This window comes from Herpailurus yagouaroundi, unplaced genomic scaffold, assembly GCF_014898765.1.
Source record: "Herpailurus yagouaroundi ecotype Mexico unplaced genomic scaffold, PumYag 569, whole genome shotgun sequence".
NCBI lineage: Eukaryota > Metazoa > Chordata > Mammalia > Carnivora > Felidae > Herpailurus > Herpailurus yagouaroundi.
Genome location: NW_024412786.1, coordinates 845511 through 869452, shown reverse-complemented (window position 1 = coordinate 869452; position 23942 = coordinate 845511). Strand labels below are relative to the sequence as shown.

General features: G+C 42.0%; 1 protein-coding gene across 2 annotated transcripts in view; it reads left to right on the top strand.

The window, feature by feature from the left end:
• The window catches only part of ATL3 (atlastin GTPase 3), a 50169-nt gene extending 29811 nt beyond the window's left edge, over positions 1–20358 (top strand). For both annotated transcript variants that reach the window (XM_040466067.1, XM_040466066.1), the window contains exons 6-13: positions 889–945; positions 2438–2530; positions 3232–3370; positions 12190–12317; positions 12943–12999; positions 14417–14488; positions 14877–15308; positions 16083–20358. In XM_040466067.1, the coding sequence (XP_040322001.1) occupies positions 889–945; positions 2438–2530; positions 3232–3370; positions 12190–12317; positions 12943–12999; positions 14417–14488; positions 14877–15308; positions 16083–16169 (1065 nt within the window). In that variant the 3' untranslated portion in view covers positions 16170–20358. The remainder of the gene's footprint in view (positions 1–888; positions 946–2437; positions 2531–3231; positions 3371–12189; positions 12318–12942; positions 13000–14416; positions 14489–14876; positions 15309–16082) is intronic.
• The last annotated feature ends 3584 nt before the right edge of the window (positions 20359–23942 follow it).

Here is a 23942-nt window from a genome sequence, read left to right as displayed (position 1 = left end):
TAAGGACATAGACATAAACGGACGTGTAAACCCTAACCGTAGAGAATTTGCTCATTTGGTCATTTGCATGCCATATATGCTCCTGGCCCCATATTCCTCCCGCTGCCTGAGAGACAGTGCCCAGAACAGGCAGACATTCCTGCCCTCCTGGAGTGTATCTGCTAGTAGTGAAGGCAGGCACTGTCCAAGTAAGTAAAGGTGTGGTGTGTAGCGTAGTGAGGTGGGTTAAGGAAAAATATTTGAAAGACACGGGGTAGGAAGAATTGTGGGGAGACTTGTAATCCTCTCAGTAGTTGGTCCGGAAGTCTTCTTTGAGAAGGAGCCATTTGGACTGTAAAAAGTGAGGGAACTGATTGTGCAGCTATTTGGGGGGAGAACATTGTAGGCACAAGGAGTCAGAAACAAAGTCCCTGAGGCAAGCACTGTGCCCAGCGTGCTGGAGGAAGAGCAAAGAGGGCCAGTGTAGCCAGATCTCACCGTAAGGGGCTGCCTTTTATACGATTAGGTTGGAGGGTTTTAAGCAGAGGCATCGTGCGATCTAACTAACTTCTCAAAGCACAGCCACCCAGGCTGCTGTATTGAGAATAGTCTGGCGGGCGGAGCAAGGGTGAGGCAGGGAGGCCAGTTAGGAAGCTGTGTAATATTCCAAGCCACATAGAAGCTGTGAGTGGTTGGCTTCTGGGTTTGTTAAAGAATTGGGATATGGGATGTGAGATAGGAATAACAGGTTATTGTAAGGTTCCTGGCTCTCTGAGTTTTTGAAGCCGTAGAACTGTGGTCTCATATGAGTAGTATTGAGTCTGTTAAATGAGTTCTTTGCTAAAGAATACCCATAGAAATACTTTAAATAATTTGGCCTAACAAGCCATTAACTTTTCTTTTTCAAAGCTCTTCACAGAATATGGTCGTCTGGCAATGGATGAAATTTTCCAAAAACCCTTCCAGGTAGAGTGTTAACTATAATGTAATTCATGTCTTTGTTTCAGTTTGGAGATCAGCCAGCTGCAGGACACAGGCCAGATCAGGCTAGCGGCTTGTTTTTATAAGACCTGTGAGTTAGGAGTGGTTTTTATATTCTTCAGTGATTGAACTCAAAAGAGGAATAATATTTCGTGACGTGTAAATTAGCTGTGGACACTGGCATTTAAATTTTACATAAAGTTTTATTGGAACACAGCTACACTTATTTGTCCACAGCCTCTTCTTCTTAAATACTTAAATACTTCTAAAATACTTACTCTTAGGTCCTTTACGAAAGTTTTCCGGCCCCTGCTTTAGTTAATTGTTTCATGAGGGTGAGAATGCATAGTAGCCGCAGTGAGATTAGAGGAGCTTTAAGTATTACTTAATTTAGTTTTCCTTTCTTTTAAAAAATTTTTTTTCTAGTGTTTGTTTATTTTTGAGAGAGAGAGAGAGGCAGACTGTAAGCAGGGGAGGGACAGACAGAGAGGAAGAGACAGAATCCGAAGCAGGCCCCAGGCTCTGAGCTGTCAGCACAGAGCCCGATGCGGGGCTTGAACCTATGAACCACGAGATCATGACTTGAACCGAAGTCTGACGCTTAACCAATTGAGCCACCCAGGCGCTCCTTTTGTGTTAAAAAAAAAAAAAAATTTTTTTTTTTGATGTTTAGTTTTCCTTTCTAACATTTAAAGTAGATCTGATTTTATGATTAGCTGCTACCATGTTGTTTTCTTGTCCTTTACTCTGTTCTTTATACTTGTCTTTATAGCACAGCCCCAGATTTGACATCTTCTCATCAATTTCTTCCTTCTGCTCTTATGAACCCATGGGAACAAAAACAGCAGATAGGTTATAGTGACCTCACATTTGTTTTGTTTTGTTTAAAAAAAGTTTTTTTAAAATTTTTGTTCATTTTTGAGAGAGAGACAGACTGTGAGCAGGGGAAGAACAGAGAGAGGGAGACACAGAATCCGAAGCAGGCTCCAGGCCCTGAGCTGTCAGCACAGAGCCCGACATGGGGCTCGAACCCACGAACCGCGAGATCATGACCTGAGCTGAAGTCAGACACTCAACTGACTGAGCCACCCAGGAGTCCCTGTTTTGTTTTTTTAATATGTTTTTTAAAATGTTTATTTATTTTGGGAAAGAGAGAATCCCAAGCAGGCTTCACACTGTCAGCACAGAGCTGACATGGGGCTCCATTTCACGAACCATGAGATCATGACCTGAGCTGAAGTCAAGAGTCGGATGCCCAACCGCCTGAGCCACCCAGGCGCCCCTAGTGACCACACATTTGGCTTTTACGTGTCCTTGAGTGTTTATAAGGTTCCTAAGACTTTACGGAAGAAATACATCCTTCACATTTTGTTGCTCCCTTTGAAGAAGCTGGCATTATGCAAAGAGGTATTTCAGTTGTTATTTTGAAAATGCATTTATGCAGCCTTGTGACATGCTCTGCTCTTTTCCTAAATAGACGCTGATGTTTTTGGTTCGAGACTGGAGTTTCCCCTATGAATACAGCTACGGACTACAGGGAGGAATGTCCTTTTTGGATAAGCGCCTGCAGGTAAATAGAAATGCAATCTTCTGAGGAGTTACCTACACGTCTTGATAACGTTCTCATTTGCCTTTAGTTATTGTATTTAAAGCAGATTATAGAAAATTTAAGCGTTAAATACTTACAGATATCGGCACACTAATAGTGCTTATGTAAGAGCACAGAGCCTGGGTATGTAATGCACAGAGACTGCAGAGAAGGACTCTCCTGGCAAAGGCCCGAGCTTTGACTGTAATTTCCATTTCATGTTTTACACCAGGTTCTCCATGTGCCTTTAGAATGTCCTATTCAGAACTTTTGTTCTGTTGTTCTTATTCACAGTTCTTGCTTGTTTTGGGGTGGATATAAACCGGCTTAGCCTGTTCTCCAAAATTAAAATACAGGAGTCCTCTGTCAATCGCTACTAGCTACTTACATCCTCCTTCTGCCCACAAGCAAACCTTCCCTTGTTCTTCTCCAGTATCGTGCAATCCTCTTTTTTGTAAAAGAAAGTCTTCAGTACGTGTTCTTGAGTGGCTAAAGGAGCCAGGCCATGGTTAATCAAATGTATGCATTTATTGCTTCTAGCGTCCTTAGTTTCTTCATTGGACAAAACATAGGCTGCTCTGATGCACCAGAGTTGGGATATCTTCTCTCCTTTGCCCTGTACCATTGGTTCCCAGTGCAGAAACACAACTGGTCTTTTGTAAATTGTTGGTCTTCGTTGGCAGGTAAAAGAACATCAGCATGAAGAAATTCAGAATGTCCGAAATCACATTCACTCATGCTTCTCCAACGTCACTTGCTTTCTCCTGCCGCATCCAGGGCTCCAGGTGGCCACAAGCCCTGACTTTGATGGGAAATTGAAAGGTGTGTCACAAGTCATGTTATTCTAGACATGTGATGTGAGCTTTGGAATGAACCAGTGACCAGAAAATATCAGTTACAAGTCCAGAGAATGCTTAAGAGGAATAGTATGTTTTCTTAGAAAGAATGGTAGTTAGAGTCTACTTTAGTTTTTACATCTGCCGTACTGTGACCATCCGAGTTTACCTTAATTTTTCCATCTGAAATGGTGGTGGTAATATTGATGTCTTTCTAAGAGACGTGTTGTAATTACTGGCTTACAAGAGATAGCAGTACTAAAATAAAAGAGTAAACGTTGGTTAGCTAATACTTATCAAGTAAAATTAAGTTGCCAAAGGATGGTAACATGATGCATGGCTTGGCTGTTTGTTTTCATCTTCTTTGTGATTATGGCAAAACCTGATGCCGGGTCACGTGCGATTATCAGGAGGTGTTGCCTAGATGGCAGCTTGGAGAAATTAGAGTCGGGACTCTTGGATTCCATTATCTTATTTTTGTTCCTTATTCATTAAGACGTTGACTCATTTAATGGCTAGCCCTCCGTTTACACAGGTGTAAAACTAGCACTTTTGTTTATAAACGTGTCTGAGCTTCTCAGGTTCCTGGTAAAGTTGGAATGGAAATAGCTGCCATTTTTAGAGGCTCAGCCATGTTCCCCGCCATTAGTCTGTCTGGGGTGCTGTCGCAAAATGCCGTATACTGAGCGGCTGTAAACAACAGAAATTTGTTTCTCATAGCTCTGGAGGGTGGAAGTCCAAGGTCAGAGTGCCAGCACAGTCGGGTGAGGGCTGTCTTCCTGCTCTCAGGCCTCTGGTTCCTTCATGTGGTGGAAGGACTAGCCAGCTCTGTGAGGTCTCTTGTGTAAGCACACTAGTCCCCTTCACAAGGGCTCCTCCACCCTGGTGACCTGACCGCCTCCCAAAGGCCCCACCTGCTAATACCACCGTCTTTAGAGGTTAGGATTTAAACATACCAAATTCGAGAGGGACACAGACATTCAGACCATAGAACCAGTGCTGTGGTAGTTCACTTTCACACTTACTGTTCCCGGTGGTTCCATATGCAGATATTCTCTCCTGTATCTCACAGATGAAGAAATTGGCTTAGGAAAGTTAAGTAACTTGCTCAAAGTACTCAGCTGATAAGTGATGGGGTAGAGATTCACATCTAGAATCTTTTTGCCCCAGAGTCATATTGTGCTAAAATAGAAGTTTTTCTGTTATTTTGGGGGAAATTATTTATTTTTATTAAAAAATTTTTTTCTATATGTTTTTGAAAGAGGCACAGAGTATGAGCCGGGGAGGGGCAGAGAGAGAGGGAGACACAGAAGCCAAAGCAGGCTCCAGGCTCTGAGCTGTCAGCACAGAGCCCGATGTGGGGCTTAAACTCATGAACTGTGAGATCATGGCCTGAGCTGAAGTCAGACGCTTAACTGACTGAGCCACCCAGGTGCCCCTATTTTTTTATTTTTAAATGTTTATTTATTTATTTATTTTGAGAGAGAGAGAGCACACAAGTGGGGGAGGGGCAGAGAGAGAGAGAGAGAGAGAATCAGTGTAGAGCCCTACACGGGGCTCCCATGTCATGAACCCTGAGATCATGGCCTGAGCCAAGATCAGAGAGTCAGATGCTTAATCAGCTGAGCCACCCAGGCGACCTGAGGAAATAATTTAGAGGGTATATAATGTTTAGTTACCAGGAGAACTTTTGAAGTGGAAGTTTTTCATGGCCTCATATTAAACACAAAATGCATCATTTTCAATTTATTGGACTTATTTGATCCAAGAACATTAATATACTTGTTCACCTTAAGATTTACATTCCAGCTGGTCTTAATACTGCTAAAGGAACTGAGTTTGAGAGGCTTTATCTTCTGTTTGTCCCTGTGTGGTATTTTTATGTGGTTGGCAGCTTTCCTGAGCAGGAGACTTCAGAGCCTCTTAGATGGCAATTCAGAAATCCAAGTTTGGAGCTAGAACCTTTTACTTGAAAAGCAGTAACAGGTACTTTCTGAGTGGAGCGTGTAGAGAAAGTTGGGTGTGTAGGTGATGTGTTCCTTTTGGGTGGTGATACTCTATTATTAGACATACTTTTACGTTCAAACCTAAACTCTGGTTTGGTCCTCACTGGGCGAGGAGGTGCCCAGGGGATTCCTAAATGAGGAATCTGAGGAGGGAGTGGGCTTGCCTCAGGGTGGTCCCACGTTTTCGGGGATAAACATACAGAATGGCATTCCTCGGTATTTTCAAGCATTTTAACATTTTAAAACATTCTGTTTTAAAATTCATCACTTTCGGGGCGCCTGGGTGGCGCAGTCGGTTAAGCGTCCGACTTCAGCCAGGTCACGATCTCGCGGTCCGTGAGTTCGAGCCCCGCGTCGGGCTCTGGGCTGATGGCTCAGAGCCTGGAGCCTGTTTCCGATTCTGTGTCTCCCTCTCTCTCTGCCCCTCCCCCGTTCATGCTCTGTCTCTCTCTGTCCCAAAAATAAATAAACGTTGAAAAAAAAATTTAAAATTCATCACTTTCATTATGTTATTCTAGGAAATAGGAAAAGTTTCTTTTAACTGTTTTGTAGCCCTGAGCTTTGAAATTTTGTATCGCTGTTGGGTTTGTGTATTGTATCTTTCCTAAGACTTCTGTAACAAAGTACCACAAACTGGTGGCTTAGGACAACAGAGATTTACTGCCCTAACAGTTCAGGAGACCAGAATTCCAAAATCATGGTGTCAGCATTGATTCCTTCTGGAAGCTCTGAGGGGGAATCTGTCCCGTGCTTCTCTCCTAGCTTCTGGGGTTTGCTGGCAAGCCTGGGCACCCCGTGGCTTGTAGCTGTGTCACTCCGAGCTCTGTCATCACATGGCTGCCTTCTTTCTGTGTATCTCTGTGTGTTCTCTCTTCTGGTAAGGACACCACTGTTTGGATTTAGGTTCCACCCTAATCCAGTAGGATCTCAACTAGTTATGTATGTAATTTACAAACAAGGTCACATTCTGAGATTCCAGGAGGATATGCATTTTGGGGGGGTACTGTTCAACCCTGTATGTATTTAAAAATTATGAACAGCTTATCACTGAGTATTCAGTGTGCTAATTTTCATATATTTATAAAATAGGGAACAAATTCTGTATAAGCAACTTTTAGCCTCATGATTATTATTTGGTTCCCTCATCCACCATTGATGTTCAAAACACATTTATAAGGTTAAAATCTTCCTCTCTTACGTGAAAAGGCAAGTCCCCAAAGAAGAAATGCAAATGGTCAGTATATACTCATAAAAATATGTGTAGCAGCAAAATAATTAACAAAGTGCAAATTTATTGGTACAGATTCAGTCTTTATGTGTCGGTATCAAAATTTTAAATGTTTATGTCCTTTGATCCAGAATTTCAACTAAGCAGATGTATGGACAAGGATATATATTACTGTAACATAACAGGGAATAATTGGAAACAAATGGGTGTTTTTGAGGAGTTAGTGAAATTATGGTACATCTGCACTTTTAAAACTATTTTTTAAAATTTATTTTGAGAGATAGAGGGCAAGCAGGGGAGGGGCAGAGAGAGAGAGGGAGAGAGAGAATCCCAAACATTGGGCTGACAGTACAGAGCCTGATTCAGGGCTTGATCCCACGAACTGTGAGATCATGACCTGAGCCAAGATCGAGCGCTGGATGGACACTTAACTGACTGACCCACCCAGGCGCCCTAGTACCTCTGCGCTTTTAAAAGCTTATTTAAAAAAGTTATTAAAAGTCTTCTAAAAGGTTAAGGTAGATAGATGGATCTGTATGTATTTACATAGTTGTCTATGACATATTATTAAATGTAGAAAGATTGCACAGTAGCATATGTTGTATGATCCTATTTATTCCAAAATAGTATTTATAATTATGTTTTTAAGAAAAGATCTGAAAAAATAAAAAATTCCTTTTTTGCTTTACTTCAACAATATGTTTCTAATCTGCCCTTGTGTGTCTGTTTCAGGAACTATAGTCATTAGGATTGTTCCCAAAGAATTCTTACTAGCTCTGCAAAGGTCTGTGTACTTCGTAGCTTTGGAGACAGATATTTTGTAATTTTAGGAAATCTAAACGGTGTTTAAAAGAAGGGTTTTGAGTGAAGCATAAATTGGATGCTAAATTGCAAATGGTGACTCGGAGTATTTGGCAGGTGCTTGACTGAGAACCACATACACTTTATTGTGGGGGACCTGTAAATAGAGCTGATGTACTTTTCAGAGTTAAAGAAAATGCCTAGTTGCTGTATTTTCTCAAGTATATCCTTGTGCAGTGACTTGGTTGAGATCCTGCTGCCCTATTCCATATAACCTGAGAAAGACATTAGCTTGAGAGCAGTTAGGCCTAATCCATAGGAGGATCTTTTTTTTTTTTTTTTAATTTTTGTTTAATGTTTATTTTTTATTTGAGAGAGAGAGAGAGAGAGAGAGACAGACAGACAGACAGACAGACAGACAGTGTGAGCAGGGGAGGGGCAGAGAGAGGGAGACAGAAACTGAAGCAGGCTCCAGGCTCTGAGCTGTCAGCACAGAGCCTGACATGAGACTTGAACTCACAGACCGTTATGACCTGAGCCAAAGTCGGCTGCTTAACCGACTGAGCCACTCAGGCGCCCCTGTTTTATTTATTTTTAAAGAATGACCATTTATTCAGAGGTGAACACTTGCCAAACACAATCTTAGTTTTGGTGTAATTACTGCTTAACTGCTGCTGCTTCCTGTTGGCTAGATTAGCTCACTTTTAAGACCCTTTTCATCAGACACAGATGACTGTGTCATCACCATAAAGAAAACTGTCATCTTTGTATTTTCTAGAGCAGAGAGACTTAATGCAGTAACCACTGAGTTTTGTTTTGTTTTGTTTTTGTTTTTTAAGTTTATTTTAGAGAGCATGAGCAGGTTACAGGGGCAGAGGGAGAGAGAGAAAGAGAGAGAATCTTAAGCAGCCTCCATGCTCTGCATGGAGCCCGACTCAGGGCTTGATCCTGTGACTCTGGGATCATGACCTGAGCCGAAATCGAGGACTGAGCCACCAAGGTGCCCCACCACGGAGTTGTTTAGCTAGAAATTAACCTGAAGAGTTTGTAGGGCACTGTCTTTTTTGACAGCACGAGATTTTGAGATTATCAGGAGACCATTCTTGTCTATTCTGAGTCTAAAACTAGTATTTTGGTACAGCCTTCAGAGAAACATTAATGCTTAAGGGTCTTTAAATCTGGGTAAAACTGGGTTTAGGAACAGTCTGTGGTGACTAGATTGTGCCAGTTCCTTGAGTGAAATATTTTTGAAGCCCTTAGTCTTCCAATATGATAAAAGTTGAAGCCATAAAAAAAAAAAAAAAGGTTTTTTTTTGGAATACGTGATACATTCACATGTTTAAAATCTCAAAAAGGATTAAAAAGTATTCAGTGAAAAGTCTGTCTTCCATTTTTATAGGCTTCCAGAGTTTTCTTTAGACTGTGCCAGCAGATATGAATACTGTATACACAGAATAGCATAGTATACGCACAATTTTAGGCGTTTTTTGCTTCAAGTCATGAAGAGTTTGTCCCATTTTTTTCTCGAAATTTTGCAGTTTCATCTTTCACATTATAACTTATGATCCAATTTAGATTCATCTTACTTCCGAATGGCGGCTCATTTGTTCCAAAAGTATTTATAGAATAGTCCAGCTTGCCCCACCAGTTGAAATGTCACCTTTATCATACATTAAGCCACTAATCAATATGTAATATGGGGATTGATCCCTTTTTAACGTTTGCATAGGCCATACTTTGGCGCCATCCTGAGGAGAATATAGAATTAAGAGTATTTGGATGGGAGATCGGTACCAATTTACTTTTTGGTAGGACATAAACCTAAACAATTTTTCGATGTCAAGAGATTTTATAATTGGTCAGCTATTTAAGATGGGATGTGAGTTGGTGGAGATGAGAAGTACCTATTACTATTTACAGAGAAATGCCATGTAGATTTCAATTTATGAAGCATAAATAAATTCTAGATAGATTACAAAGTTAAATTATAAAAATTAAAGCATGGGGACAAATTTAATTTTATTAGACCTCTGGAATTGGGGAACGACTCCTTAAAATTTGGAGGAATAAAAGAAATTGCCAAAGAAAAATGGTGTCGGTTTGAGTACGTAATAGTTTTATGCATGTTATAAAAAGACAAACAGGGATGCCTGGGTGGCTCAGTCAGGTAAGGCTCAGGTCGTGATCTCACGGTTCGTGAGTTCGAGCCCCGCGTCAGGCTCTGTGCTGATGGTGTAGAGCCTGCTTGGGATTCTCTCTCTCTCCCTCTCTTTCTGCCCCTCCTCTGCTCCCACGCTCGTTCTCTCTCTCTCTCTCTCTCTCTCCCTCTGTCTCTTGAAATAAATCAATACACTTAAAAAAAAAAATCAAACAAACTGGAGAATTTAGTACACATAAGGATAGCATGTTTATTTAGTTTGTGAAGAGTGACTGTATTCTAAGAAACAGGCCCCTAGTAGGGGAAAAGGAGATCAGCTGATGAACCAGTACAGAAGAAAGCTTGGCCTAACTACCAAAGAATGTAGCAGTATTACACATGTAAAAGAATACATGGAACTTATATAAGTAAGGCTTAGTACATCATATAATAAACATCACAAACCTACTGCCCAACTTAATATCTAGAACCAGAATTGACAAGTTTTTTCTGTGATGGACCAGATAGTAAATATTGTAGGTTTTGTGGGCCATACAGTTATTCAGCTTTGTTGTTGTAGCAAGAAAGCAGCCATAGACAATGCATAAGTGAAGACATGGTTGTGTTGCAATAAAACTTTATTTACAATTACAGTTTGCAGGCCGTATTTGCCCCCAAGGGCTGTAGTTTGCCAATTCTTGTCTAGAACATTACCAGTACTGTTTTCCGCATTTGTGTGCTGCTTCCCTATCCCATCTCCCTGCCTCCCCACAGAATTCACCACTGTTCTAAATTTTGCTTATTCTACCCTTGAATTAAAAAAAAAAAAAACAACTATTGCTTGTGTTTGAATCAGTTTGTTGCCAAGTTTCTTTAATTTTGACTTATTAAAAACAATATGCATTGCATTTCATTGAGTGTTTTATTTCTGACATTATCTGTATCATTGCATGTAGTTGTAGTTCATTCACTTTCGTTGTGCATAATTGTGCCTTCTGTGAATATAACGCAGTTTATTCTCAATAGAAATATAAGCTTTTCCAGTTACTTGCTATTATGAACAGTGCTGCCATGCACAATCTGGTATATATGGATAAATGAGAGTTTCCAGAGGGTATGTGCTTTGGGAGCAAGACTACCGGATGTTGGAATCTGTGTATTTTCCCCTCAACTGGATAATGCCGATCGTTTCCCAAAGTGTAGTTCCAGTTTATGCTCCCTTCATCAGTGTGTACAGAAGTTCCCATTGGTCCATATCCTTGGCAGTGCCTGGTATTTTCAGACTTCTAGTTTTTGCCAAATTAGTGATATAGAATAATATGTCATTATGGTCTTAAATTGCATTTTTCTGATTGTTCATGGGATTGAATATCTTTTCATGTATTTAGTTACATTCATGTTTCCTTCATGGTTCCTTTCCTCTGCAGTTCCTTCTTATGCCTGTTGTTCAGTTTTAGATGGGGCTTGTCTTTCTATGCAACGTATAGATCCTATATGTGTATTTTAAGATATGAAGCTTTGCTGGTTGGTTATGTGTTGCACATATATTCTCCCATCTGTGTCTTGTTTTTTTTTTTTTTTTTTTTAATGGTGCCTTAGTTTTAATGTGGTTGAATTCATTCACTTTTGATTTTTTGAAGTACTTTTATTTTTATTTTTGAAGGTTTATTATGTATTTTTTTTGCATTCTTTACTTTCTATAACTTATTTATTTTTTATAATTTACCTCCACGTTAGTTAGCACATGGTGCAACAATGATTTCAGGAGTAGATACCCCTGACCCGTTCAGCTCATCCCCTCTCCCACAACTCCTCCAGCAATTCTCTGTTTGTTTTCTGTGTTTAAGAGTCTCTTATGTTTTGTCCCCCTCCCTGCTGTTATATTGTTTTTGCTTCTTGTGAAGTACTTTTAAAGTCGTGTTTTAGAAAATCCTTTCCTGGGTGCCTGGGTGGCTCAGGCAGCTAAGTGTCCAACTCCTGATTTTGGCTCAGGCCCATGAGGTTGAGCCCCCGTTTGGGCTCAGCGTGGAGTTTCGTGTCTGCCTGGGATTCTCTCTCTCCCTGTCTCTCTGCCCCTTCCCCGCTCATTCCTTCTCCCTCTTTCTCTGTCTCTCTCAAAATAAATACAAATACACTTAAAAAAAAAAAAAAACCCGCAAACAATCCTGAGAAGGGAGGGAAGGAGATGGTGAGGGTACATTTAGACAGAGGTCCGACAGCAGCCTGGTCATAGGCAGAGAGTGTCAGACACAGTTGGGACCCCCTCCCTTCACTTTCAACTAGCAGATGTTAAAACAGACTATGAAGGGGCGCCTGGGTGGCGCAGTCGGTTAAGCGTCCGACTTCAGCCAGGTCACGATCTCGCGGTCCGTGAGTTCGAGCCCCACGTCGGGCTCTGGGCTGATGGCTCAGAGCCTGGAGCCTGTTTCCGATTCTGTGTCTCCCTCTCTCTCTGCCCCTCCCCCGTTCATGCTCTGTCTCTCTCTGTCCCAAAAATAAATAAATGTTGAAAAATAAAAAAAAAAAAATTAAAAAAAAAAAAAAAACAGACTATGAAGATCACATTTTATGCTCAGCTTGGTTGAGTAAGTCTGCTTCGCTTATTGTCTGCTTCTTCGTGGTCTCATGAACAGATATTGCCAGTGAGTTCAAAGAGCAGTTGCAGACCCTGATTCCATTTGTGTTAAACCCGGCTAATTTAATGGAAAAGGAGATCAATGGCTCAAAAGTCACCTGTCGGGGGCTATTGGAGTATTTTAAGGTAAATATGGGTTTTAATTATCAAAATAATGTGATTTTTGGTGAAACTGATCTAGGCTGTAAACTAACTTTGAATTTCACTATTTTAAAGCTGAAGGGGGAAAGTTTCACGGGGAGATGGTGAGAGGCATTTTCAGAGCCTTCGGGGTCCTTCCAGGAGCGGGCCACTGGGTGGCAGTATCGGTCTAGGAACCAAATGAATGTTCTTTGCACTTTCTTAGAGGAGTAATTACTGTGGCTAAAGGAAGATTGTTCCTCAAGGAAGATGGTGTGGACAGGAGGTGGTTAGGAAGTTGCTGTGAGTAGGAGGAGACGGCACCTAGATGTGACACGACTACCTCAAGGCGGATGGTCACTGTGCCCACAGGCAGTGGTGAGGCCAGTGTGCATGGGGAATCTGGTGGGAATCCTAGCCTTGGTAGGCTCGTGCTGCTTGAGAGCTACTTTCAGTTAACTCAAAATACGCTAACATGCACTCAAAGGTGTGTTGTGTTTTTGCTAATTCCTGGGTGTTGATCTAGGTCTTTAGGAAAATGCAGTTGTACGGTCACTTTTAAAAAGTTAAAATGTGACTGAATGTGACAGAATGGCATTGTTCATAGTTCTTTTTACGTTTATATCCTAAGGCATATATTAAAATTTACCAAGGAGAAGATCTGCCTCATCCCAAGTCCATGCTTCAGGTGAGCACTTCTTTGACCTCTTAAGTGATCCTGTTTGGTTACTGGTGACCCATATATGAGAATGGGAGTGTGACTGCCTTCTGGGTTTTTTGTGCGTATTCTGGTGGTACAGTTAAAGCAGAACGGATCTCCCCTGGTCTTCCCGCCAGACATCCCGGGGACAGCACTGTTTTTTTATTACGCCTGGTAGGCCGGGCCCACTCATCTTAGACAAATTACTTTCCTATTATCTGTGGTCTACTAAATCCTGACATACTTCTTTAGTCAGGTTTTTTGTTTTCAGAGATTTTTATTTTCAATATTTTGGTATTTTCAAGATGTAATTTCATTAAAATATATAATTTCTGACTTTCAGGTGCATAACATAAGGTAATTTACTGCCAAATGTTTCTTCTATTTTTGTTGTTGTTTAAAATTTTTATAATGTTTTTTTTTTTTTTCCAACGTTTATTTATTTTGGGGACAGAGAGAGACAGAGCATGAACGGGGAAGGGGCAGAGAGAGAGGGAGACACAGAATGGGAAGCAGGCTCCAGGCTCTGAGCCATCAGCCCAGAGTCCGACGCGGGGCTCGAACTCACGGACTGCGAGATCATGACCTGGCTGAAGTCGGATGCTTAACCGACTGCGCCACCCAGGCGCCCCAATGTTTGTTTATTTTTGAGAGAGACACACAGAGTGTGATCAGGGGAGGGGCAGAGAGAGAGAGGGAGACACAGAATCCGAAGCAGCCTCCAGGCTCTGAGCTGTCAGCACAGAGCCCCACGTGGGGCTCAAACCCACGAATCGCGAGATCATGACCTGAACTGAAGTCAGACGCTTAACCGACGGAGCCACCCAGGTCCCCCTCCTTTTTTTTTTTTTTTTTTTTTTAATGTTTCTTTTTGAGAGTGAGAGAGAGCATGTGTGCATAAGGAGGGGTGGGGCGGGGAACGACAGAGAATCTGAAGAGGGCTCTGTGCTGACAGCAGAGTCTGACGCGGGGCTCGAACTCACAAATTGCGAGATCATCACCTGAGCCGAAGTCGGACACTCAATTGACTGAGCCTCCCAGGCGCCCCCAAAGGTTTATTTCTTTAATAGTGAAACATTTTCACAAAGGAAGCCAGAGCTTGGGATTCATATACAGATAAATTTTTCCCTTTTTTGACTTATATCTGTTTCTTAACATTTAAAATTGAAGCAAAGGGAATGATATTTTTAGAAGTTTACTTTACGATAAGATTCTTACATATAAGAACTTTTGGGGCAGAAAATTTGGAAGAAAAGTTATATTTTATTTTATAAATAGGGCTATATGGGAACCTAAATAATGGCAGAAGGATCATAAAAAAGTGAACGGGGATAGGGTGAGAGGAGATGGTGGAAGAATGTTAAAAGAGGAAGGATCCATAGTTTATGCTTTCCTTTCTTAAAAGGCCACTGCTGAAGCCAACAATTTAGCAGCTGCGGCGTCTGCCAAAGACATCTATTACAACAACATGGAGGAGGTATGTTGGGCATGTGTCGTCTTCTGAAAGATCTATATAACCTGGGCCTGTTGCTGCCTTCGGAAGCCCAACCTCACCCTGTTTACCGTATCTTAACGTGATGAGGCAGCAAAGCTGTGTTCAGGTCCCCTGGGTAATAGGGGTCTTCCAGTTATTACCATTTCTAACCAAGGCTTTCTTACGGTGTCGTTGCTGTCACTGATCAGTGTCACCCTGGTTATGTAAGTTCACTTTTCAGAGGAGGTGAAACCAGACTTTATTGGTCTTGGTCACCATTTTACAGTTCATTTCTAATATCTTAAAACATTCTTTTGCAGTGTTTTCACTTGTTTTGTTGGGCACCTGTTTTCGAAGGCATCTTCAACACCTATGTCTTTATTCTTGTTAGGTTTGTGGAGGAGAGAAACCTTATTTGTCTCCAGACATTCTAGAGGAGAAGCACTGTGAATTCAAACAACTTGCTCTGGACCATTTTAAGAAGACCAAGAAGATGGGTGGGAAGGATTTTAGTCTCCGCTATCAGCAGGAGCTAGAGGAGGAAATCAACGAACTGTATGAGAATTTCTGCAAACACAATGGTAGCAAGAATGTCTTCAGCACCTTCCGAACCCCCGCAGTGCTTTTCACAGGCATTGTGGCTTTGTACATCGCCTCAGGCCTCACTGGCTTTGTTGGTCTTGAGGTTGTGGCCCAGCTGTTCAACTGCATGGTTGGACTGCTGTTAATAGCCCTTCTCACGTGGGGATACATCAGGTATTCTGGTCAATATCGTGAGCTGGGCGGAGCAATTGATTCTGGTGCAGCGTACGTGTTAGAGCAGGTAAGTGGTGCCAGCTGACAAGGCTGAGGGTTGATAAGGGACGGATGCTTGTGCTTTTATTGTAAAGTATTTCCATTTGAAAGAGTTTCCTAGTGAAAGAAGGTGTGAGAAACTTCCCCTGGCTTTTTGTTTTGTTTTGGGTTTTTTTGATAGACATTATGTTGCATCATCCTTCTGAGGATATTCATATTTAATCCTATTATTTTGTTTTCATGCCTAAAAACTCTCCTCTAATGCAAACAGAGTTTCAACTTGGACATACTGTGTTTATCATGGGAAACTTCTAACCACATGCTCTTCAGACGATTCCTGTGATTCTCCCTGATCTGAGGTTAATTTGCTTCCCTGAAAATCAAGAGCTTTGAAAATTTTCTGTTTTGAGTTCTAATGGATGGCATCTCTTTCACTTCAGATCTTTCAACAAGCAGTGGCTTTTGACATTGACGTGGCCTCCAGATTTACAGATACTTGAGACCCTGATTGATTTCTTTTTCTGAGTAGCATGAACAGATCGGTTAAGTCAGAAGCTTGTGAGAAGCCCGGAGAGCTGCCCGCCCTGCTACACACAGTCACAGAGCAGGGGCTCGGTGGGCTCTCTTGGGGGTCTGCCGCTGCCACTTGCTCCCCCAACACCTGTGTCTTCATTTCCCCATTTTCTGTAACGTACCCGTGCTGTAGAACGAGATGTCTGAAAGTTTGTCTCCGCGGTCTTACTCTCTCGGCGCTGTGTTGTATTTTATTAACTTACGTGTTTGAACAAATGGACTTTTGCAGGCTACATCCCATATGGGTAATTCCACTCAGGCCGCTGTGAGGGAAGCGGTTGTTGGGAGGCCACCCGCGGATAAAAAAGCTCAGTAGCATCTTCACAAGAGGATCCAGCGAGAACGCAGCCAGCCCCTACCGATTTCTGGGTTTCTGCCACGGCCACAGGTCCAGGTCCAGAGGAACACAGATCTGGGAATCATCCGGGAAGAGCTGAGACTCAGCAGTAATAAATGAACAGACCTTTCCCGTGGCTTCAAATTCTTACATCATACTTCCATTTCTGTTGGAAGCGTTTCTTTTCCTTGCTGATATAGATCCAAGCCTGTGTCTATTTCCTTGTTACTCTGCTTTGTGCACTTTAAAGGGGGAGAAAGCGAAAGGAGAAAATGCAAATGTGGTTTTAAATCCTGAATGTGCCACTTCGTGCCTTTTAAGATTGAATCCAGGCTTTTGAGGACATGATAGGGAGGGGATTGAGGATAACCTCATGGAAGATGCTGTTTTGGGGTGAAACCTGTCCGTTCTTTTTATACCTTACTCTTTTTAAACAGTTTACAAAACTTGCAAAAGTTTCGGAACAAAAGGCTGAAAACGATGCCATTACGCTTTTGAAATCTTATGATATTAGAGAATCCTGTTTGCCATATAGTGTGGGAAGATTGTATCACGTTGAAATCCACCGTACCCTGGGATTTCCAGTCTTTTACCTGACAGGCTAACAGTTTTGGTGGGATATACTTTTATTTTATTTTTGCCTTCATTCCTATAGCTTCTTTCTAGAAAAGAAGCCAACATGCCTTGAAAAGCCAGAGTGGCTCATCATAAGAGGAGTGAGCTTGATATTTTAAGAAGAAAACTTGAGTTTCAGTGAACCGTGTGACCTCTGATAAGTCACTTGAACTTGTGCCTTGGTCAGATTCACTGTTTGTAGGTTTGTATGCATATATGTATTCTATATAACTCACGGTTATCATTTGAGAGGCCTTGTTTTTTCGAGAGTTCTGCATAAGAACGGAACTTTATTAAGGATTAGAGGAAACACGTTACCAAACGTTCCTGCCTTTAGTTGTCCTGTTCTTGTGGCCTAGCAGTAAATCAGGTCTTTATCTAAACCATTTGTCTTTTCCTGGGCACTAAGATTTTTAATAACGAAGCTACTAACATTGTCGGTTTTGTTTAGGGACTCATCCTTTATTTAACGTCACTTGATTGGTTGGTAGCTTTAAAATAGCTTTGGCTTAGTAGGGACCGAAGTCCTACCCAAATGTGGACAGTATCTAGAAGTATCCACGAAACCTTTATTTACCTTGTGTGGTAAAAAACACTTGATCTGTTAGTTGCCTTTTCCTTTGATTTATAATGGTGAATTGTACATTTTAAAACTTCATAAAACTTGCCTGCAAGTATTTATATAAACATTCAGGTCTGAGAGCCTTAATTCTTAAGAGATTTTTTGTTTTGGGGGGAGATAGGGAAGGCTTAGGCCAAATCCAAGTGTAGGTTCTATATACGTGAAGTCTGAACGGAAGGCACAAAGAAGTCTCGTGTGGCATGTAATCTCTTTATCAAGGAAGTTTCTTTTTATTTCTTTGATGCCTCACCACTGAAGCATTTTTATAAGTCCTGAACTAGTTCCAAGCATGTTACATGTTTCCATATTTATATACCGTCTTATCCTGAAGTTCTTGCTATTTTTTTCAGTTGCCATTAAATTTTAGGAAAGTTCCAGCTTGTTCTGAAAACTGTCTACTTGCATATCAGTGATGCTTAGTTTTGACTATTAAATCGAAAGCTTCTCTTTGAAATTTTGGTGCATATCAGGTGGCCCCTCATTTTCCTGAAGGTTTGTCCTTACTAGCGAAAGGCCTTACACATGTTGAGATACTTGGCTTTTAATGCATTGTAGAAGCACATTTATAGTTTTCAGAATAATTGTCTAGAACGATGCTTTTAATGAGAAAAGGATGATGTGTCTAAAACTTATTTTAATCCTAAAGTATTAGAAATTTTAAAATAAATATATCGTGTGATTTCTGCAGTCTTACGATTAGTTAACTGTTTAAGTCACCATTTCTGTTTTGACCTTAAAGAAATAATTTGGCTTAATTACCCTGGGGAAGCCTTATTATTTTTGTTTTTATTAACTTACTGTGCCTCTGGAGCGTGTTTATAAAGTTTTTCTCAATGAGGATCCTTCATGAATTTTCTTTGGCCTATTTTTACAGGAAGTTGATGGTTTTATATCATCTTTTTCGATACAAGATGCATTCTCGTTGCTGGCTTTAAATAGTCCTGGGGAGATTTATAATCAGGTTGAAAGGAATGTCTTTTACCTCTTAACTTCCCTCAGCCTTTAGTTTGTGGGTCGGAGACGTTGTTGAGGAGGGATAGTTCAGACTGAAAGCGTTGGCTTGGCCATGTTTCTCTGCCATCCCTGGCCAGTCTTCCCACACAGGCGATTTTCGTGTGCTCATTTCAGATGGTTACACGGGGCCTATTCCTGTTAACGTATAAAAGGAGGTTTTCGGAATCTCGATGAAAAGTATTCATTTCAGGGAAAAATATTTCTTCATTTTTTTTTAATACTTCCATTTAGCTTTTTATGGTAAAAATCATAGAGTCAGAATTTCAATTCTTTCACGAAGAATCTAATGATCGTGTATGATGGGAAGCATCTTTTGGAGTCCTACCGTATTTTAGCAGTATGCCAAGAAGTCTGTTCTGTGGAGGTTTGTGTATTAATGCCTGCTTTATACTTGGTAAAATTGTCTATGAATACTGTTCTGCTTTATCTGTTCTTTCTCTTTTAACGTGAAGTTAGGCAAACAAATAAACTGCCTTGTTACTGGCAGTGTGTTTCCTTAGGTCATATCCAGTGTTCTACCTGGCTCATAAACATTTTATTTTTTTTCCTAGAGTTTTTTTTTTTTTTTTTTTTAATAATTTATATGGAAATCTTCATAGGACTTCTCCCCGCCCCCGCCCCCAATAGAACTATTGAAATGTAATTTAGGGTGATTTAGGATGGCTACCATGTAAGGTAGCCAGAATGGGCTACATCTTTCTGGCTTACATTTCGATCTGACAAAATTTTAGTCAAGGAATAAGGGCATAATGAAGACAAGCTTCAGTCATGAAAGTACAAACCATGTATATAAGTGATTTTTTTAAAATCACTTTAAGAAGTCCATTGTATGAGACCATTTGCTGCAATTGAATAGTGTTCTTATGTCCTGTTACAGTTATGATTTGGGTAGTGGCTCTCATCTGCCTTGGAGTGCATAAGACTTACTTGGGAGGCTTGTTTAAAAACATTCAGATTCCTAGCTTTATGTCAGGGATTGCCTCAGGGGGTCTGGGTTGTGGCCCTGGAGTCACCACTTTGATAAGACAGTATTGCAGGTGGCTCAGAGACCAGCGAGAGAGACCGCTCCATGTGATGGGGAAGTGCAATTCAGTATTGTCTGGAGGCGAGTGGACAGACAGCTTCTACCGAAGGCTCACGATATGTGGTCTGCCGCCAGAGACCCTGGCTGAGAGTTTCCCACGTTCAGAGTAATAAGGGGGATATCTTTCATCTAGAGGATCGTCCAGGCTCCTTAAAGCTGTTGTAAATCAGGATGTCATAGTGCCTTCTCTGAAAAATGAATGTACACGTATCCTATTTACTAACAAGTGTAGTTAGGATTTTGAAAAAACTATTTTGAAAGTTGTTTTTCTTTAAAAACAAAATTCAGCACTTTGACTTGAACCCCTCATCATTCCTGTACAGAAAACCTTAAGCCATAAATAATAATAATAAAAAGGGAGGAGAAAACAACTTTGAAAATTAGTGACAAAAGTGCCCCAGATCAGGAACTTCTCAAAGTTCTAGGTCTAAAATCAGAAAGTTTTCAAAAGAAATTTTTCCTCCCTGGGAAGAAATTTCATGTGCCAGAACTAAAATTTAAATGTAGTGCTCTTATGACCAAGGGAAGGTTGCATTTGATTCTCAAAGCTTTCTAATCTAGATGGCTAAATGCTGCCATGGACTTTAGCCTTAAAAGGTCAATATTAATCCTGAGCATATACAGGTTTTCTTCTCAGAGTTCTTTTTCTTTTCTTTAAAAAATGATTTGTTGAAAATACTTTCTCCTAGACCCTTGCCTTTGAATGGCTTTAAAGTTTAATATACTTTTTAAAAAGTGCAATGGGATGAGATTATGCTATTAGTTTCTTAAAAGCATGTTTTCTGTTTCTTAGTTGTAAGGTCATTTAATTGAATAAAGATCATAGCACCATGTCTGTGGGTTTTTTTTCCCCCCTTTCTCCATTCTTTAATGTGGGAAGATCTGTGAGATAGATTCGGGCTTGGCAAAGCGAATAGGAGATCTAAGGGGATGGATAACTCCATGTCAAAGTGGGCAGTAGTAATGTGGTTTGAGCTTGTCCCCTTTCTCTGTCCTGCCAAGTAGTCCTGAACAATCTTCCTAGCATAGTGCTCGAGAGGGCTGTGCACTTGGTGGTGGGGCTTAAAATCGAGCACAAATTTCATTTACAACAACACGAACTTGTGAGGACCTTTGACCTTGTAGCACTTCACCTGGTCGCCCCATCTGGTTAGATGGTTCCTCTTTGGGACTGGGGTGTGGTGAAGCTTTACCGAAAGCTTTCTCTTTCAGTGGTGACCTTGAAGCCAGGGGGGAGGTTGCATTGAACTTCTCAAATACTGACTAATCGCCAGACATAGCCCATTTGGCCCTGCAGGAAGAAAGATTTCTACTATGTTTCTAGTTTGAAACAGGCTGGGTGGGGTCAGTAGCATCCATCTGTCCATCCACCTGCCTTCCCCCGCCAGTGGTGGTCATGTGTTAGGTGCCAGGCTAGCTGTCATGTTTGAGTTCCGCACAGTTTAGTTAGGGAAGGCGCAAACTCACGAACTGATAACACTACAAAGATGATGGTGAATACTTGGGTGCTACCATCAGCGTGCAGATACCCCCATTAGCATAAGCTGGGGAGAAGGAAAGGGGGGAAAGTGAGTGTGTGTGGATGGGGATGTGGTGTGTGTGTCCAGCAAACTGGTTTGTCTTTGGTACATTGACATTCTTGCCTTTGATTTCCATGTATCAGTTCGCAAAGATGAGTTCAACTGTCACTAGCTTAATCGAAGAAAAAGCAATTGTATTTTTTTTTTAATTTTTTTTTCAACGTTTTATTTATTTTTGGGACAGAGAGAGACAGAGCATGAACGGGGGAGGGGCAGAGAGAGAGGGAGACACAGAATCGGAAACAGGCTCCAGGCTCTGAGCCATCAGTCCAGAGCCCGACGCGGGGCTCGAACTCCCGGACCGCGAGATCGTGACCTGGCTGAAGTCGGACGCCTAACCGACTGCACCACCCAGGCGCCCCGAAAAAGCAATTGTATTTGGATGTCTCGGGGTAAAATCGATACCAAGTACCGGAAGAACCCATGTCAACAGGTCTGTTCTCTCAGGTATGTGTTGGCAAATTCAAAAGCAGATGGATTTATTCCATGCTGCAGGGGAGGAAAGTCACAGATGGTTCCAGGCTTACATCATACCACTTAAATGTCTCCAGAGGAAAGAGGCTTTTTTTTTTTTTTTTTTTTTTTGACCCACTGCCTATTTTACAATGTGTGTGTATGTGTCCATAGCTCCATCTTGGAGAAGGCTTCTGATTGGTCTGGCTTGGGTCATATGTTCCTTCCAGGGTCAGTGGATATAGCCTGGGGGCTGGGGCCTCATAGCTGGACCTGGGTCACGGATGTCCCCAGTCAGGGTGACAGAGTACTGTGATATGGCAGATCCACCAGAACCACCCAGAGTCACCAAGTGAAAGACCGCTGGACAAAAATGAATGTCCATTACAATTCCCAGGTCCCCGGACTGTGAGGCCATTTAACAAACAGTGGGATGAGAAAGGCTGAACATTTCAGGAATGTTCTTTCAAAGGGAAGTATGGTCGCTATGCTGCACATTTATGCAGGGGAAACTCTTCAGGGCCTCTCAATAAGGATTTGTTCTCTTCAGTAGGACTTGAGGGGTTTCAGAGATGGAGATTGAGGAGGAAGTTATACGTCACCTTTCTTTTCTTTCATAAAAACCTGATTTTTCTGGTCAGCAAATTGTCAGAACTGGCATATTCACAAAGCCTCACCAGAGTATAATGGATAAATGTTAAAAGAAATGTCCTTCAGGGGCATCTGGCTGGCTAAGGGGTTCCTGGCAGAGCACGCGATTCTTGACTTCAGGGTTTTGAGTTCAAGTCCTGCGTTGGGCGGAGCCTACTTAAAAAAAAAAACAAAAACCTGTACTCAGTTGACTGATAGAGCTTTCCCCTGAAGAGCGTTCAGGTCTTGAGAGTTAATGTCAAGCAACAGAAACCCTCATGTTCTCAACAAAATACTCCTAATGGATTCTGTTTCCTTAAATGTGGCTTGCCTGCCCTCTCTCTCCACCCCCGGCCCCTTTCCTCCTTTCCTTCTCCTGCTCTGATCTTCCTGCTGCTTCTACCCTACCTGCTCGGAATCCCCACAAGGTGTCATGCCTTCAGCATAAGCCTGAGCCATTTTCTCCTACTTTCTCAGCAAAACAGTGGATTCTCCTGGAGTAGCCCACCCCCTCTTTAGAAGGAGGAGAATGGGGACATTGCAAATAATTAATTAGTTAATACTACTCCTCCCCTGTCACAAGAAGAACGGGTCTCCATGGCTGTGGTTGCAGGAAAGACCAGGAGCTTTGGTGTTGATCCTGGCATGGCTTCCCACCCATACAGTGGTGATGGACTTGGGATGGGGCTTAAGGAGAGTCTTGCTGACAATGGACCGACATCATTTGGTAGCTTCTCAGCCTGCAGTCTGTCTTACAGAGCTCCTTAAAAAAATTTTTTTTTTAATGTTTATTTATTTATTTTGAGAGAGGGGAGAGAGAGAGAAGGAATCCCAAGCAGCCTCCACACTGCCAGCACAGAGCCCAATGTGTGACTTGAACTCACGAACTGTGAGATCATGACCTGAGCCAAAACCAAGAGTTGGGGGCTTAACTCACTGAGCCCCCCAGGTGCCCCTGGAGCTCCTCTTTTGAGAGCCGTGTGGAAGGTACCAATCGCTTTCCTGACATCCTCGGTCCCTCCTACCCCCCCACCCCATATGCTTTTTGTTTTGTTCTTCCTGGCACAGCACAGTGGGAGGAGAAAGGAAAGTGACATCTGGGTAGTGACATTTCTGGTAGAAAGCGAGTAAGGAGAAGCAGAAGTCAGTCTGGTGGGCTCAAAACTGAACCTTTCCACCCTGGGTTTGGACTGTTTTACAGTCACCTGCTTCATCGGCACTACAGTTTGTAATGCCCATGAAGGTCTGGTATGTATCTGCATCGCCTCTGACTCACCTGTTGGGAAGCTAGTGAGTGACCCCTGATGTTGATGAGCACGTGCCTTTCCTCATGTTAGCAGCCAGCGTGTCCTGATGAGGATTTACCACGTGCCACACAACAGGCCCAGCACTTTACAAGCATCATCTCGTTTGTTGCTCTCCCTTTGGGGAATGCATTTTTATATGTTAACTTCCATGTTGTCCGATACCATCATCACTCCGTTTAAGAGATGAATACACTGAGGTTCAGAGAGGGAAGGGTGTCCTGGGCCCTCTAGCTAGCAGGTGACAGGGCCAGGATTGGCCCAAGCATCTTGACTGCAAGGCTCAGGGACTTGCCCGGCCCTGGCCGGAAGAGAGGTGAACAGGAGTTGGTTCTACTCTTAGGGAGTCACAGCCCAGTCAGAGCCCAGTGCCAGGAAGGGCCAGTGTCTGGTCATCCATTCCTTCCTTCCTTCCTTCCTTCCTTCCTTCCTTCCTTCCTTCCTTCCTTC